This window comes from Limanda limanda, chromosome 13 (genome assembly GCF_963576545.1).
Source record: "Limanda limanda chromosome 13, fLimLim1.1, whole genome shotgun sequence".
Classification (NCBI taxonomy): domain Eukaryota; kingdom Metazoa; phylum Chordata; class Actinopteri; order Pleuronectiformes; family Pleuronectidae; genus Limanda; species Limanda limanda.
In genome coordinates, this window is record NC_083648.1 from 3,368,496 (window position 1) to 3,387,483 (window position 18,988).

Below are 18,988 nucleotides of genomic sequence, written 5' to 3' on the forward strand. Positions count from 1 at the left end.
CACAAAAACTACAAAATGGATTTCCACAAAACTTAGTGGGACGGTGGGACAGGAACCTATGATGAATTCTGGCTTTGATACAGACAAAAAGCAGGATCCATTAATTCATGGACTGATATCCACAAGTGGTGCAGATAAAGTTGGGCTTTGCTGGAGTCACATGCTCATTACTTTAATAAACATTGAAAACTTAATTTGAATGCCCCTGAAACAAAAGACATCTGTGGTCCTGCCGAAAACCTTCAGATCGATTTATTGAAGACTCTGCGTTATTAGACAAGAGCAATTTTCTTTTATTAGAAACACAAATCAACAATATAAACGAGTCACAATGGTCCTGGCTCCGTTCTCACTCTTTACTGTACAAAGTTAATTAGCAAAATAATTGTGCTGCTTCAGTTCTGATCAGTTATTTGCTAGAAGAGATTAACTTTAAATCAGATGCAATACATTAAAAATATAAATTGTAAATACTTCAGCAGTTCTTGGCTCAGCAGGAAATTTATATTTTCCTCGTCATTTTTCTCCATCTCTTTTCTGTAAAGACGAGTAATGAATATCTAAATAAAGTGACTTTCTCTTAATCCTCTCATCGACTCTGAGGGAAACGGTTGTTGGTTCACACGCTTGTGCCGTTTTCTTTGGTTGCGTCTGCAGTTGAAAAGTTGACCTTGTGTTGACCTCTAGAAAATTACTTAATTTAACTTAAAATACATTTGTAATCAGCTCCCCTCGTTTTTACCGTTGCACATATTTTCCTCACTGACTTCTAGAAGGTTTAACATCTTGTAGATTTTATTTCCTCCTCCACCGATGAGGTTGTGTTATAGTCCCTGTTTCTTTGTGTGTCTGTCAGCAGGAGAACACAAAACTACAACAACATTTACACACTGTGATGGATTCATAAAGGTTGTAGCACAGATCCGGACAAAACAACAGATCCAGGATTTCATTTTTTCCATTTCTTCGTTGGGAATAACTAAAAATCAGAAATGTTTAAGGGACTGGTATTTATGTGTGTCTGCAGGATAATCTAAAAACTACTCCACCGATTTTTATTGACTTTTGTGGAGCGGTGAAGCATGACCCCAGCAAAAAATAGATTTTAGTTTGACATTTTCACATATTTCCCAGGGAATAATTAGTGGATCTTGATGAATAGAAATCAAATTTAGGGGCCTGATATTTACGAGTGTGAGTAATTTAGTCCAGCTTCATTGTATTTAAGGACACATGCTCGACTGTTTGTTTTGAGATGTTCTGTTCATTGGAACTTCTTGAATGAAGGAAAGAAATAAAACTATTATTCAATCTCCACTTTAGGTGAATTGTCCCTTTAACATTCCCCAAACCTGAAGTGGTAGTTGTCTCAAATGTCCACTAGATGTCGACAGAGAGCTGCTTTAGCTCCACTCTGAGCTTCTGTGAAGCGTCGAAAATTTCAACATGGCTTCAGGAAAAAAATGTATAAACTGCTGAAACTTAAAGAAATGTTCGGATCAAACCAAAATCATCTGAATCTTAAACTGGTAGAAACGTTTCCTGGTGTAGATTTCACGTCTCTGAGCAACAAGACGACTCTAGAAACACTGTGAACGTCGAACGACAAAGATTTCCAGAGGAAGAGAACTTGCTAACACTTTTATTACTCTAAGACTCGTCAAAGGAAAATAAATAGTCGGGGGTACAAATTCCAAAAAGTTTTGAAATGTTAGAGAATCAGACGTCTGCAGCGGCTGAGAAGTCGAGAAACCACCGGGGGTGAAATAAATAGCGTCTGAAAGGCCGGGTGTAGAAGTGTTTGCATTAAGGCAGATTCACTCTGCCGTCGGGAGAAGTCACCGGCGACGGAACAAACCAGGAACTTCCTTCTCTCTGTCACTGGGAGCTGAGGCACTGGGAAGGAGTGGGCGTGTCTCCGGAGTTCAACCACGAGCAGAGACGTGGTCCAGCGTCTGAAGACGTACGGCCCAGAGACTGATCCAGGTCCACTTCCACTTCCTTTAATCCATCAACCTGTGTCTGTAGCTTTCTCCACCCGGTTAGCGTCTGTGGTGAACGGCGGTGGATTAGTGGTTAGGAGAGAATCGCCGGAACCCATCGGATCCCACAGAGATTGTCCACGCTGGCCGAGCGCTTCCTGGACGTCCGCCGCACGTCGTTGAACCGGTCGTCACAGAGTCGGGACATGGCCTGGAGAGAGGAGGAGGAGCTTAGATCAACTCACATAAAACTGTTACAGACATTTCAATAACTAAAACATTGTATATTTGAGTATTAAAGGAGACATATTATGCCCATTTTACCACAGTCGATATGGTTCCTTGGGGTCTTAATGAAATGTCTGTATCTTATTTTGGTCAAAATACCACAAGGATCATTTAAAACAGCACCTTGTTACCCTGTCTAACACAGCCCTCCTAAGATTGACCTGTTTTGAGACGGTAGACATGCCAGATACCAGAATTAACGTGTAGAAGCAGTTCAAAAGTGGAATTTTCATAATATCAAGGTTTTTGTAAAATCTGTCCGGTTATTCTTATTCTTGAACGTGAGGGAATCTAGGTGAAAACTTTCTTTTTAACCAATTGGTACAACAAAGAAAAGCCTGTTGTGTGTTAGAAAAAGAAAGATTAACAACACAGATATTAAAAAACAATAAAAGAGGTTCCAGAGACATTTCAATAACTTAAATTATGTATATTTAGGGCCCGAGCACCTCCAGTGGGAGGCCCTATTGAAATCGAAAGAATTATTATTATTATAACAACCTCATTGAATTGGCTTTTTGAGGGCTTCAACATGCTCAAAAATGTTTTAAAGTTTACAGTCAATTAGAAAGTGGTGACAATTTACGTATTCTGGAGTATTTGGAAAATGGGCGTGGCAAAATGGCTCAACAGCGCCACCTGGAACCCAGCCCCTAGGTTTCCACATAACTGATTTTCACCAAAATCGGGGAAAAGGTGTATTTGAGTATTAAGGTTTTAAAGAACTTGTCCGGTTATTCTTATTCTTGAAAGTGAGGGAATCTAGGGGAAAACTTTCTTTTTAACCAATTGGTGCCACAAAGAAAAGCCTGTTGTGTGTTAGAAAAAGAAAGATTAACAACACAGATATTAAAAAACAATAAAAGAGGTTCCAGAGACATTTCAATAAGTTAAATTATGTATATTTAGGGCCCGAGCACCTCCAGTGGGAGGCCCTTTTGAAATCGAAAGAATTATTATTATTATAACAATCTCATTGAATTGGCTTTTTGAGGGCTTCAACATGCTCAAAAATGTTTTAAAGTTTACAGTCAATTAGAAAGTGGTGACAATTTACGTATTCTGGAGTATTTGGAAAATGGGCGTGGCAAAATGGCTCAACAGCGCCACCTGGAACCCAGCCCCTAGGCTTCCACATAACTGATTTTCACCAAAATCTGGGAAAAGGTGTATTTGAGTTTTAAGGTTTTAAAGAACTTGTCCGGTTATTCTTATTCTTGAAAGTGAGGGAATCTAGGTGAAAACTTTCTTTTTAACCAATTGGTGCCACAAAGAAAAGCCTGAAAAATTAAGATTAACAACACAGATATTAAAAAACAATAAAAGAGGTTTCTGACCTCCAGCTTGTGGGCCTTGTCCCGGCCCAGCGGCTCCAGGGGGAAGCTCAGGTTGTTGGACTCGGCGAGCGAGCGCAGGTCAAAGTAATACTTTGCGTAGACGCTGGACGGGACGTTGATGTTGAACTGCAGCAGCTCCAGGAACTGTCTCTCCAGCTCGTTCCTGTTCACAAGGAGATTTCACAGAAGATCACCACACTGAGCCAAGGCCTTTCAAAATATTAATATTCATAGGGAAATCGTTCCTCCCAACCGCAATAAGACTGTTCAACTCCTCTCCCTCTGTCAGAGCCACCATCACAGAACTGCACTAAATAGACCTGTCTCCTTGCACTGTGTATCCTGTACAACACTCCGCTCCATATACACTTACTTCACATCATATGTGATATGTGTTCATATAAACCATATTGATATTATATATAATTTTATACAATAATATTGTCTTTTGCACACTCTGTCTACATATTCTTACACTCATAGTATATTATATTATCTATTGTATAGTCAAATACTTATATTTCTACCTCTACTATATATCATATATTATATCATACTCTTTGTATATTCTTTGTATATATAATTCTATATACACATATTTATACATGTGTACATGTTATAATTATAATTATTATTATTATATTATTACTACTATTATTATTATACATACTGTTGCTGCCATTATTACTATATACTGCTATTATATTGGTATATTTACTATCATATATAAATATATATTATGTTATATTATATATTATATATACTGTACTATTTTTATATACTGTCTAACAATAACATTACCATCATATCATCTGTACTATTACCATCATCTTGCCACTGCACCTTATCTACCTATTTATCTTGTGTTTCTGTTTTTATTCTTTCTACCTCAATATTTTTTATTGTATTCTATTGTATTGTATTTTATTGTATATCTATCTATCTATCTATCTATCTATCTATCTATCTATCTATCTATCTATCTATCTATCTATCTATCTATCAATCATTCATTTCTAAAAACCCATTTGTCTGTTCTCTATTCTGCATGTAAAACTAGATCTACAGGAAAAAGCATTTTATCCCTGATTCATCTTGGAGATTATCCCTCCACATCTCATCCTGATATGATTTCTCATCCTGAAGCTCATGTCCCTCGTGTTTCTTCATGACCTCCAGCCTCCATGTCACTCACATGTCCTCCACCGTGATGTCCTTGAGGATCTGGCAGTAGTCCACGTTCCACACGGCCTGGTCGTCCCAGACCTTGGACGCCAGCAGGATGGCGCCCAGGACAATCCTCTTCCAGTTCCCGGGGCCGATGTCCAGCTCGGCGTAGGTCAGAAGCCGCTCCAGGTAAACCTGCACCCCCCACACATGCAAACAAACGAGTCAAACAGACGAAGAAGAGCAGAAACGTTCATCTGGAAAGTGATGGTGAAGGTTTGGACGCTTGGATCCTTCAGCATCGTGACCTACAAAGCTCATGATGAATAAATCCTGATTCCTCTGTGACCTTCGACCTTCCTCTCTGCTCTCGAGTCTCAGTCACATCATCAACTTACACACATCCCTGACTTGTCTCCATGCATCAGGCTGCACGTTCCCCTGCAGGCACAACTGTGTGTGTCTGTGTGTGTCTGTGTGTGTCTGTGTGTGTGTGTGGAGGGTTAGGGATCTCACCAGTGTGACGATGGCGCACTCGGCGGTGAGCTGGGCGGAGCTAAACAGCGTCCTGACGAAGCGGTAGATGTGCCGCTGCTCGGGATCCTGCTGGTCGTAGTCGGGCGGCAACTCCGTTTTCTGGAGGAAGGGAGGAGAGGAGTTAAAGAGAGGATGAAGAGGAAGGAGGGGAGGAAAGAAGGGAGGGGAAGGAGATGGTGATGGGAGAAAGGTAAAGAAAGAGGAGAGCAAGGAAAGAAAAGGGATTGAGGGTGAGAACAGAGAGAAAGTAACAGAAGATTGAAACCAAAGAGGTGGATAGAAAAGGAGACCAAATAAAAACAAGAGGTAAAAACAATCTAAACCCAGAATATAAGACAGAAATAAGACATTTAAAACAATAACAAAGTCATAAACATAACAGAAACTGGAGTAAAGTATTATGCCAGGAATAATAAAAGGGTTTTTGTTAATTTTGGAAGTTCAGAGATTACAAACCATGAAAAAGAAAGTGAAATATGAATCTTACTGTGAGAGGATGAAGCTTTTCATCGAATATGTCGATCTGCATTCCTCCGTCTGCGTCTCTGGAAGCAGACAAAACAGAAGCAGGGTTTATTTTTAATATTTAATTTAAAACCTTTCGAGTCTGAACTCTGGGATTAATGAAGTCTTATTTTGTCTTATCAGTAAATTCCTAATCTATGTATTGTATATATTATCCTGTGTATACATGTAGAATCAAACAATATCAGTTTCTGCTTTTAACGACTGGAGATTCTCACCTGTTTTTTATGTGGTAGTAAATTGCCAGAGCTACACTGAAAAGAGAAAGAACAGAAAGTGTGAATATGAATGAGGCGGATACATGAATTTGTGTTGTTGGTCCTTCGTTGTTGTGTTCGAACCATTTGATTGTGTATTTGAGGTTGGGCTGGCTGACGGTGTTGTCGTCCAGGAAGATGGTGGAGCAGGAGCTGTACCTCCGCCTCAACGTTCCGTGCTACACACACATACACACACAGACACACAGTGAGTGTTATTAGAGTGTACATGTTTTGTGTGACCCACATAAAACACGTCAGGCCTCACAGCTGGAAACGAGAATCACCAGCAGGAGATCTAAGAACGTGACGTCTCACACTTTTCATTCAAAAAATAACACAAAGCAACAAATTAAATATCTGAATCTCGAATATGAACTTGTGTGAAACAACGTGGATTATATTTGTGAAACTCACGTTACTGATGAAGAGGCTCTTTCGCTTTTCGTGCACTTTTGGAAAAATAGAGAAAGACATGTTTTGCCAATAATGAAAAGATGATAGTCACAATGAAAAGCGTCTGTTATAATAACACAATGAGCAGAGACAGTTAATAAAGAGTGCAGAATAAAAAGGTGCTTTTACACCACTAGAGGGAGACAAAGTCACACTCACCGTTCCTGACAGGCAGCTCTGAAAAGAGAGGAACCAAAAAACCTTATTCTAGTTTCACTCAGGGATTCTCATGAAGTGACGGCAACAGAAACATATTTCAGATATGAGGTAACACACAGTCTTAGAACCCAGAGGAACCTTCAAGGAACCTTCAAGGGTTCCTCAACATGTAACCTTCTCTTTTGACTATACAGACAATATTTGCTGCTAATATGAATTTACTCTTGGTTGACAAATCCACAAATTCTGTGGATTTGTCAATTTAAAAACTAATAATAAAAATAACATCGGCTTTATTCCTTAGAGTTACAAGGACGAGGGAGAATCACAGTCTGAGTCCATTGATTAAATCCACTGATGCAACACAACATCTGATATTAATGTGTATATGAAATGTGAGGGATTAGATTTTAACAGGAAACAGCATTTATCAGAATCAGTTCTCATCAGTTGCAGCATCACAAAGCCTGAGTTGTCCTCCTGTTTTCTCCTCAGGCTTTAAAGACAAACGCTGATCTTGTGCTGTGGTGGATCCGAGGACACATGTTAACATTTCCTGTGTAACAGTGTGACCCCCCCCCCCCGTCGCTCAGACGCCTCAGGCCATTGCAAAAATCACCATAAACAACAAGCGCTGAGATCAGAATCTCTTGTACAGATCCTCGTCATCTTGAATAAATTCACAGATTAAATCCCTTTGAATCAAAGGCACTAACCGTCATTGTGGGACTTGCTGAGGAATATGGTGCTGGCCCTCGGATGGTCCGACGGGTTGTAGTCCATGTTCAACTCTGAAAACACACAAAGCACACAAGCTACTTTGTGAGGTGGCGACAACATGATGACACACGTTACAGCTGAAGGAAGCTTTAGATGATCCTGCAGTTTAAATATATACAGGCCAAGAAAAGAGGTTTGTTGAGGTTTGTTGACGAGAACCAGCGACTTTCTGTGATTTACAACTAAACAGATTCAGTTTCCACAACTGAAATTTTACTTTTTTTAAATCAAAATGAATGAAAATTAAGACTTTTGTTGATTCTGACAGATTTGGAAGAACATCAGTCGCTGAATTGAAGATAAGGTGAAGCAGCCGAGTTGTTTCTGTTCATCCACACGTTCAGAGATGATTCATGTTTTCAGAGTGTGTGTGTGTCTGTGTGTGTGTGTGTGTGTGTGTGTTTGTGTGTGTGTGTGTGTGTGTGTGTGTGTGTGTGTGTGTGTGTGTGTGTGTCTGTGTGTGTGTGTATGTATCTGATCAAACATCAAGAAACACTTTGCTGCCGTGTTGCCTTTAAGGAAGCAGTAAAAAGCAGCAGCTGCTTTGATAAACACAGATAACGGAGGTTAATAATCTGAGGCTTCTTCTCACCCAGCGCTCAAACAAACAAACAAACAAACAAACAAACAAAGATCCAGAAACACAGTGTCGACGCTGGAAGAGCCTGATCACGTCTGAGTGGGAGGAGCCTCTGTAGCCTCACACAAGTAATGACATATTTACATATACAGATGTAAGGTATAAAACAAATGCTTTCTATGTTTAAAGTTAGTTTTACACGCTTTTCTTTTCTGAATAAATCTGACTGGACCTGATCTACACGGGCCCGCCTGCTGGAATTCCCAGAATGCAAAGCAGCAGCAGCGGGGGGGTGTCGGGTGTCGATACGTGATATTCACCACCTCAGGTAAACGTTAACGAAGACTCGTGCTCGGCACCTGAAGCCCGGTGAAACGGGAGAGGATCCGCTGACCTGTCGGCTGGAACCTGTGTTACATAATGAATCAGCAGCAGGCGCACCCCCCCCCCCGGCTCGGAGACGCACAATCACACTGTTGTTGTTGTGTTTCTTATTTGTTCGCACTTCAAAATGTGCTTCAACCTTTTTTTAACCACTTCCTCACATTTTGCACCAACTCAGTGTTTTTGCTCCGTTTCCTCCTGAAGGACAAATGTTAGATTTGCATTATTGAACTGATCAGTTTTTCATTAAATCCTCAAAGTGACGATCAACCCTCCCACAGGGTTTTGTTAAGCTGCTTTCAGACCTGCTCTGTTTAAACTCCTTTAAGAGACAGAGGATAAAACCCAAGTGTTTCAGACAGAGGCTGAACAGAGGAGCTGCAGCGACGGGACAGTTTGAGGAAAGTGATGTTTTTCCTGAATATTAGAGCAAGAAAAACCATTTTACAGTCGTATCAGTGATTAGATCATAAACCAGAGGATGAGCAGATGACGTCTCCTATAAACCATGATTCTCCTCATCTACAGTGTGCAGCCAAATGAATGTTCTCCTGTTATTGTTGGAGTCTGTGGAAGCTTGAGACCCGTTTCCCTGTCTCCACTGTTCAGTCACGCGTGTTAATCTCCACTGGTTTAATATCAGAGGGGAGTTCAGATTACTGGGAAATGTGTAACGCATGTTGAGATAGAACCTGAAGTCATCAAGTCAGTAATATTAATACACAACTTCCTCATGGGGGTGGATTTCTCTTCTGTTCATCATGATTCCAGTGAAATCCTGGAATTATAGTCTAATTTCATTCATTCATAGATTCATAAAGTGTCGAATTTATAATATTAATAGATTTAAGCTAATAAACTTGTTTTAATCTATATTATCACAAACAACAGGACGTTATTTAAACTGGCCTCATACTGTTGTAACATACACACACACAACACACAACACACACAACACTGGCCCAGAGTGGTAGAGAACAAGGTTAAACAAACACAACTAACCTGTGCACACATGCATACAGCAACGTATTCCTGGAAGAGAAAGCTCCCACGTGCACAAACACACACACACACACACACACTCAACACACGGACACACACTCAACACACACTCAACAATAATAAGTAAATGTCACCACAGTTTTAAATAAGGTTTTTGTGCGGTCGGAGGTTTATATTCCAGTTCAAACCGGCTCCTCTCTAAACACAACCCCTGCATTGATTAGCTTGTGTTAATTATTCCATCTCTATGCTGGGAACCTCTTCATTTAAACCAAGTACACAACGAATCAATGAGGCAAATACAGGATTGATTAGTGATGAAGGACGTGTTGTGTTCAGTTACACACAACTTCCTGTGTGTGTGATTATTCAGGGTTAAAAACAATAATACATTTCTTATGAAACCAAACTCAATTTAAAACGTTTTCTTCTACCTCTGCAATTTATAATGAATCTGGAATAAACTGGCTGGATGTGATAGTTCCATCTGGTCGATTCCAGATTCTCACTTCTGTATTTCGAGTGACGTATGAAAATATTAAAATGTGGGAAACAGTGACGTCCCTCAAACGCCTCCAGGTTCCAGTTCCTTATCATGTGGGCGAGCGAGAGTAAATACACACAGATTACACACATGAGCCACGAAGCAAGATGTGAATAACGAGTGCACGAAAAAAGAAAAAACGCCGGGCGCCCAACCAGCGTTTGACCCTGGTCGGGGGGGGGGGGGTCACAAGGCCGAGTCAGATGATGCTAGTTCAGCTGTTTGGTTTCCATTGGTTCCGTGATGAGAACAGACTCTGGGCTGTGAGATCTGGTTCCTGATGATGTAAATCAGATTGTGTGTTTTTTAAAGTGTTTTCTGAAGCAGCAGCTCAAAGCCGGCGAGTCTCTCTGAAGTGGAAATGAGACGATGACGACTGTGGAGGAAAATCTGCCTCATTACGAGTCAATGGATCCATCAAGGATCCTCTGTGGTACAATATATTACCTCAAGGGTTAGAGCCATACTGAAAAACACGTTAAATAAAAAGATATTACTCGTTTCTCTCTTTCTGGATCCAAAATCAATGAGTTGGACTTTACTTTGAAAAATCTCTTAATCTATCCAGTAAAATGTTTGATATTCAGTATGTAGGTAGTCAGAGAGGTCCTGGACACAGGCATATCAATCTCTTTTTTAACTTATTGAGCAAAGTGTTTTATAGAACTTTGAAATATCCAGAAATGAACTGATTTGATTGTACACATGTTAGACTTTACTTTGAAAAAACTCTTAATCTGTAGAGTAAATATGTTTGATATTCAGTATGTAGGTAGTCAGAGAGGTCCTGAACACAGGCATATCAGCATCTCTCTGAACTTAGTGAGCAAAGTGTTTTTGCTTTTTACAGTACTTTGAAGTATCCTGAAATTATCTATTTTCTACAGTGAAAATCCTGAAATGATCTATTCCACAGTGAAAATGTTGGACTTTACTTTGAAAAATCCCCAAATCTATCCAGTAAAAATGTTTGTTATTCAGTATGTAGCTAGTCAGAGAGGTCCTGAACACAGGCATATAAGTATCTCTCTGAAATTATTGGGCAAAGTGTTTTTACAGTAATTTGAAGTATCTTGAAATTATCCATTTTCTACAGTGAAAATCCTGAAATGATCTATTCCACAGGGAAAATGTTGGGCTTTAATTTGAAAAATCTCCAAATCTATCCAGTAAAAATGTTTGATATTCAGTATGTAGGTAGTCAGAGACCTCCTGAACACAGTCATATCAGTCTCTCTCTGAACTTATTGAGCAAAGTGTTTTTATAGAACTTTGAAATATCCAGAAATGAACTGATTTGATTGTACACATGTTGGACTTTACTTTGAAAAATCTTCAAATCTATACAGTGAAAATGTTTGATATTCAGTATGTAGGAAGTCAGAGAGGTCCTGAACACATGCATATCAGTCTCTCTCTGAACTTATTGAGTCAATCTCCTTGTTTCTTTGTCAAATCTCTTTGAATCTGATGAGAACGACGATGACGAGCAAACATTTCTTCCTCCAATAGAGACTCAGTTTCCTCCAGGTCTGTGTTTGTGGTTCTTTCTTCACGATAATCGATCTTTTCAAAGTTCTTCTAATCACATTGAGCCGATCAGACAGAACATGATGTATTTAGTTCTTAACCAGACGCTGCACATTCCTCCTTTTAACACAGATTGATCTTCTGATATTCTAGAATCATGACTTCACTCTCACAATCCTCCCTCTTTCTCGTGCTTTCAGATTTCTTCCCTTCAGGTTTCTGTGAATCTCGTAGATGTGTTGTGTCCACGGTGAAACACATGACTTCTGTTGCTGCTGTAAAAATAGAAGCTGGGCTTGATGTGTTCTGACAGTGAGAAGAACTGGAGGTTTTGTACGACTTCAGCAAAACCCTGTTGTGTTACTTTATTCTCCCTGGGCCAAAGTTTCAAATTGCTGTCATGGTTGAAAAAAACCACACGGTTAAAAAAAAGATGTGAAGAAAACAAAGAGGTCGACAACTACAAGTTTTATATTCCACAATTTAACCACCGAATCTATCACATGTTAAAACCAAAGATAAACTCTGTGTTCAGTGGATATTTAACAGGCTTAAAAACCCGAGAGGAGAAAGTTTCCTTCCAGTCTCACAGAACATGGAGTGTACTTCAACACACGAGCATCAGCTGACACACGTTGCCTCAGAGACAACTCTGATCTCAGCTGAGAGACACAGTCGTCTTTGTCAGAGAGACGCACATCATATGATGGCTTTGTCTCTCTCTCTTCTCTCTCTCTCTCTCGCTCGTGGTCACTGGCGTCGGCCTCATGTCAATTTATATATGTTTAAATTCACAAAACAGATTAAAACTCTGACCTTTCCTGAAGGAGGTAAATTATATTAACTGTGTATCCATGTATATGAGTTACAGAACATCGACTTTGAGAGTTTCGAGCATTTCATGGTTCATTTTTTGACTGAATAAATGAGAGTAAAGCTGTAAACATGTGCAGTTTTGTGTGTTTTTTACGCAGGTATATAACTTAATAATTTAAAGCAGCCTTGTTCACATTCTGGAGTTTTTCTGCTGCAGCTTCACAACAACAGAAGAGCAGCAGTTTGCTTCTTCTCTTTTTCATCCTGAGAAACTGGTTTTCCTCTGGTTTTGCATTTGCTTCTCCAAAAAATTTCAGGAAAATGTTCGGACTTTCGTGCATGCATGAAAGCAGCTTGAATAAGTTCCAGGATTTGAATATTCTTCAACTGTTGCTTTAGGTTTCTGCACTTTCACTTTGCTTTAACAGATCATGATTAGTGACAAACCCTCTCACAACAGCAGCATTTCAAGTTTCAAGTCCATGTTCTAAATCTAATCCTGAGATTTTACTGTAAATAAACTTAAATGCATATCTCTACAAGATCGTCACCAAAGCACTTGACTTATTGACACATGCTGAAAATAAAAACCTGCCTCTCCAGGAACAACAGCACCTCTGAGAGAATATGAGCCAAGCAGAAACTGCAGGAAAACCTTAATTTCCCCCAAACTAAACTCTTCTCCTGAAACTCTCTCCAGCGGTTCGGCTTTGGACCGACGGACTACCAGGGGCCTCAGTGGAACGAGGGTGTGAAGAAGTGATTATCTGTTCGTAGAAAGAAGGAGGGAGCAGGTGGGTGGTGGGGGGGGTCATTTGAGGATTCCACCACTAAAATCCACCGAGAGACACAGAAACGATCTGAATGTCCAACGATGATGTTTGACTTCCTGGAGACATTTCCAAGGAGGAGAACGATTTCTAAATCCTTTCGTCTTTCCAGGTTTCCCATGACTCCTTGAACCTTCTAATCCTCTTCCCTGTGCGACAGCTCGTCCAAACAAGAACTAATAATTCCCCATAAGCAGCTTGTGAGACTGCGATCAAACCCGAGTCGGCTCCTTCAGCTCTGAACATCCTCAGCCCGCCTCCGTACATCAGCAGCTCATCTCTAATTCCTGAATCCACGAGTTTAAATGAACATATTTGCCCAATTTAGACCGAACCCTCTGGAAGTGTAAAGATCACACGTTCTGTGAGGTCACAGGGACCTTGACCTTTGACCTCCGCATTCTAAATCAGCTCGTCCTTGAGTTGAATGAATTCTTCCGAGGGGTTCTTGATTGTTTTCCACTAAATTGGGTGGAAGGCAGCAGAACCAGGCATTCTGGGTAATGTGCAAAATTCATAAAATCTAATTGTATGGCCTCATATCGCTCGTTAACTCCAGGAACAGACGCAGCGTGACGTTCTCTTAATTGAGGCGTTAACGCTTGATAATGGTTCCTCCTATCTGCTGCGACTCAGGCTCACAGCTGCCTCTCCAGGCTTTTCTTTTAGGGGGGGGGTGTGATCTTTTCTTCTGATGCTGCAGATCCTAATGAAGCCCACTAATCTCCATCATTCTGTCTGCGAGCTGGAAACAGAGCCGAGCCATTAGACACGCTCCGGTCTCCATCACGGCGGCGAGGAGACAGACGGCGTCTCACCACGACTCAGCGGCGTCCACGAGCTGAACGCCATCATCACCCGCCTGCGACACGTTTACCTCTCGGCGAGGACGAGCGTCTCCCGGTGAAGTAACGATCCAAAACATTTTTGTTGTGCAACGCTGGCTCTTACAGGACTGAACCCCCGGCCGCTGACACTGGAGCCGTAACAACAGAGCAATCAGCCGCTGTAGAACAAAGCACTCTGGGTAATAGCCTCCAACAAATTGCATAGTGCATGTAGAGTGTAAGTGTTAGCGAGTTTACAAGAGGAAGTGACATCGCTGGTCAAAGGACGGCAGGTTTCTCTCCACACAAAACACAAGCAGTAACATGAATTCTGTGAGGAGGATACTGTACGATACAGTAAAGATGCAAACACACGCTTTTCAAAATCGCTGAACACGTTGTTTCAAGTAATCAGAATCCTTAAACGAGTCAATGACAAGACAGATATGCTGCGATCGAGCATGGAACTGTGCAGATCAGATTATATGAAACTGATAAATCCTTCCACAGAGCCGCTTCACACGAGTTCTTCTGAAGACGCACAATTCAACTGATGTGGGAACCCCCCAGATTAGCATAGATTCTCACGCTGCTTCCCTGCTGTGATATTGTCCAACTTCCTGGAGCCGGGAGCAACAATACACATGCATCGTTAAAGGTTCAGCATCTTATCGGGATATTGCGAATAGCTACTAACTGAATATCACCCTCCCTTCCAAGCATGAAGGTGAATATAAACGGCAGCCCTTCAGATTACATAAAAACACGAAAAGGATCTGTTTTGTCCTTTCTAGGCCACTGTAGAATTTAGTGACCTCTAGTGGTGAAGTGTCAAGTTGCAGCTGAACAACCCTCACCTCACCCTCCTCTTCCAAACATAAACGAGAACCAGTGGAAAACCTTCAGTTGTCATAAATACTAAATACTCAAAAGGTTTAGTTTGTCCAGTCTGGGCTACTGTAAATAAACATGGCTGCCTCCGTAGAGTAAATATATGTAAATATAAAGTATTTAAATATAAAGGCTCATTCTAGGGTAAATCCCTGCAAGAAATATGCATTCAATAATTGTTGGCCTTGACAGAAGCAGTTATTCTGACAGTGAGTCATAAAGAAATAAAATCTTCTATAACAGAAAATCTGAACCAAAAGAGAAAGTCTCTCGTACAGTTTTCTCAGAAAAATCAATTTCCCCGGCTGCGAACAGGCCGCCCGTTTAGCAGAGCCACTCTCCGGTGTGAAAGGACTCGATTGTGATGCATATTAGCATGTGTCAGTGGGGGGGGTATGGGGGTGTGGGGGGGTGGGGGGGTGGTCTGCGTTCCACAGTTGCAGTTTCTTTCATGCGCAGGCTGGAAAACAAAGAGCAGCACAAAGGAGGCGGCCCCTCGTGAGCAGGATGTTGTCTGCAGCTCCGTGTGCACAACACAACACAGATCTCCTCTGCAGGGACACATGGGACAGACATGGACACACAACTCATGGACACACAACTCATGGACACACAACTCATGGACACACGACAAAGTGTACAACCGCCTCTCGATGTCAAACTGACGGACGAGTAGAAGTAGAAGCAGCAGTTTCCCCAGGATGTGAAACTGGGACGAGTTACCATTCAAGATTCCATAATGACCCTGATAGTGTGTTTTGAGATATAGCATCAGCCCCTTCAGTGTTTACTGTCACCAGGCTATAGAACAGAGTATATAGTTATTGAATAGATATTAAAGTTTACAAGAGAAGCGCCTGTTTTAACATGAATGTCACTTTTTGTTATTGTTTGTGACCTGGATGTTGTGTGTAGAGCTTTTAATAAACTGTCTATGTTAGAAAACGGTTCATCCTACCTGGTTTATCTGCGCTTGTTGATTTTTATGTTCAAATTGTTTTTATATCGACAGGATCTCGTGATCAAATCGCACAAAATTTAAAAAAATAACATTAAATGTGCCAAGTTTGAGGCTAATATGACAATATGATCCACGTAGAGACTAAAAGACGTTTGTGGAATTAGTAGGTATTTGTTTTTTTTATATATATATTCCTTTATATTCCAACACACAATGTTTATGTATTTCATTCTGTAATTAGAGTTATGACATGACACCATCACTAGGATTTGTTTGTTTTGATCAACAACTTATTGTTCCTTACAGTAAAGCTATAATAAAAACAATACAAGTTTGAGGCTAATATGATGATATGATCCACATAGAGACAGAAAGACGTTTGTGGAATTATCAGGTAGATGTTTTTTTATGTATATTCTTTATATTCTAACACAATTTTGTTGTATTTCATTCTGTAGTTAGAGTTATGCCATGACACCATTATTAGGATTTGTTTGTTTTGATCCACAACTTATTACTCCTTACAGTAAAACTATAATACAACTTTATAATATCAGTTTCTATCGGTGCAGGATCATCTCCTAACTTTCCTCCCCTGATTGTTTGTGTGCTGGATGTTGTTTGCAGAGGTTTATCTGGTATGGTGATCGTTTATTCAAATTTTATTAATATCGAGGGGATCTCGTGTCCGAATCGCATGAAAAAATTTGACAAAATAACAATACATGTGCCAAGTTTGAGGCTAATATGACGATATGATCCACGTAGAGACGAAAAGACGCTTGTGGAATTAGTAGGTAGATGTTTTTTTATATATATTCTTTATATTCGAACACAATGTTGTTGTACTTTATTCTGTAATTAGAGTTATGACATGACACCATCAATAGGATTTGTTTGTTTTGATCCACAACTTATTGTCTGGTTGTATTTTCCCACAATAAAAGTATAATAAAACTTTGTAATATCAGTTTCTATCGATCATCTCATAACTTTCCTCCCCTAAGTTCTGTGTCGTGTCTCCGTTATTCCCCGGTATACGTGCGTGCGTGTGTTGTGTTGTGTGTGTGTGTTGTGTGTTTTACCGTCGACGTGCTCCCGGTCGCTGATGTGCTGCAGGTTGCATCCGGTCTCGTCGCGGCTCAGGTCCGATTCCTGGTGGTACGAGTCCAGGCGGGAGTGCGCATTCCGCCGGAGCTTGGGACTGGCGGACACGCAGCAGGAGGTCGTGCTCCCCATCCCTCCTCCGGAGCCTGGAGGCAGAACCTCGGGTCCAACCGTGCACTGCAGCCGGGGATGGGCTGCGAGGACCGGGGCTGGGAGTCTCCGGTCACACCGGGGGGGATGGAGGTCTCACACCGGGGATGGAGGTGTCACGACCACCGGGAGCGAGCCGCCGGAGCCCGGCATCGCAGACCAGGACGCGGCCGGGTGGGTGGGTGGTGGGTGATGGGGGGTCCTGGGGGGTCCTGGGGGGTTCTGTGGGAGCTGTGGGAGCTGTGGTGGTGTCCGCCGGGCTGTCAGAGAGAGAGAGGCCGACCCGGGAGGCTGCAAACCCCGAGAAAAGGTTCCGGTTCAAGGGGGTGGTTCCCAGAGAGAGAGGCGGCGATGACAGAGCTGATTCCGGCTCTGATAACAGGCTGAGCCCGTGTGCTGCTTCAGGAAACGAGTCCACATCATATATAACAATAAAGGGAATAAAGTGTCAACACATGACACACATTTAATTTCCATTGTGTGTTTATTTATTTATTTTTACAATAAATTGATATCACATACTATTGATAGCATTTTGCATATTTGACTTTCTTTATAAGACTTTCTTTATAGATGTGTAAAGGATTGGAGTAAGGTAATTTTTTTTAATTATAATTATTTATTATAAAACAATGTTAAAGAGGCCTCAACAAAGTTTAATGTTTCCCAGGTGATGATGCAGATAAATAAACTGGGACCAGGATCAGATGTTTACACCAGAACAAGACACTGGGTAATATTTAAAAAAATGTTAAATAATTCATTAATGACGTGTTTTGAACAGAATGGTTTTGTTTCTCAGTCTCAAGTTTCCATTTTTGTAGTTTTCCGAAGCTCTTGACCTCTGAGCATCAACATGTTCTGAAGTTTTAAAGAGTTTGACTCGGTTAAACGGGCGACACCTGCTGGTCAGCCCGCAGTACTGCATGTGCATGGATCTGAGAGAAGGCAAAATAAAAGTGTAATTTACTCATGTTTCTGAAATGACTTTGTACTGTTATTAATCTGTTTTTAATTTTTAGATGCTTGAGAAACAAGTTAGATATAATTGAAATAAGAGAAACATGATGTTCAATGTGATCGTTATCATGAATTAGCTTTTTACTAACTTGTGCATAGACAACAATCTTCATCGTGAGTGTAATAGTTCACAAACATCTACTCTTTGGATTAAAAACTGCATCATATGGTGCAGATCTGGACCAGATGACCTTTGGCTAACAACATGAAAACAGATAAATATGGTACAGAGTTCCTGTTGTGATGTTTCAGTTGTAGTAGCGCTTGTTGCCCAGCAGGGGTCCTCCTCCACCCACTGACTCCTTAGTGTGTTGTCATGGCAGTCGTCCTCATCTCCTTTTCTCCGGGTGGAAATTTCCACTGCAGCCACACTGGACCAAAAGGCCATGAAGATGTTTGGAAAAAAACAAAAACAAGCCAAATGAAATATTAAAAAGACGCCCACGCTTCTGCTCTTCACCTCCGCTTTGATTTGAGCACAAACAGGAAAGAAAGATGGAATGCATTGGATTTCCAGTCGGATAAACACTTTTAAAATGAAATATAACAGTTTGAATCAACGTGATAAAGAAAGCAAAAATACTTATTATAAATTATCAAAGGTTACGTGACTCATAGAAGCTGAACAGGAAGTGAAATATTAAATCAAAGGGAGAAAAGCCGAGTGTTGAATGTTCTGAAGCTTCAGGAGCTGAAAGGTTTTCTGATCATAAAGAGAAGTCTCAAGGTTTCACTGGAATCTCCTCTTCAATGCACTCACCCCAGTGTGTGTGTCTGTGTGTGTAGTTGTGCTTTATGTGTTCATGCCGGGTGTGTGTCTGTGACAGATGAAGAAATAAAGCAGATGTGTGTGTTGTT

At 40.8% G+C, this 18,988-nt stretch overlaps 1 protein-coding gene across 2 annotated transcripts; it reads right to left on the reverse strand.

The window, feature by feature from the left end:
* Positions 1-269: 269 nt before the first annotated feature.
* On the reverse strand, positions 270-17,282 carry LOC133017776 (cyclin-Y-like). Of its 2 annotated transcripts, XM_061083960.1 has the most exons (11): positions 16,939-17,282; positions 7,425-7,499; positions 6,709-6,726; positions 6,511-6,545; positions 6,178-6,272; positions 6,055-6,090; positions 5,799-5,856; positions 5,291-5,410; positions 4,803-4,969; positions 3,608-3,770; positions 270-2,193 (listed from the first exon to the last, which is right to left on the reverse strand). In XM_061083960.1, exons 1-11 carry the CDS (start codon positions 17,090-17,092, stop codon positions 2,077-2,079), a joined length of 1,038 nt encoding a protein of 345 aa, XP_060939943.1. In that variant the 5' UTR covers positions 17,093-17,282; the 3' UTR covers positions 270-2,076. The 2 variants fall into 2 exon arrangements, with proteins under 2 accessions (XP_060939943.1, XP_060939944.1); XM_061083961.1 differs by lacking the exon at positions 6,709-6,726.
* Between the last annotated feature and the right edge of the window lie 1,706 nt (positions 17,283-18,988).

Bases quoted from the DNA above. Each gene is read 5' to 3' on its own strand.
- LOC133017776 (XM_061083960.1), bottom strand. From the start codon at position 17,092: ATGGGGAGCACGACCTCCTGCTGCGTGTCCGCCAGTCCCAAGCTCCGG. The intron at 7,500-16,938 runs GTAAAACACACA...GTGTGTTTTCAG, and splicing joins CGACCGGGAGCACGTCGACG to AGTTGAACATGGACTACAAC. The intron at 2,194-3,607 runs GTCAGAAACCTC...TCCTCTCTCCAG, and splicing joins ACAAGGCCCACAAGCTGGAG to GCCATGTCCCGACTCTGTGA.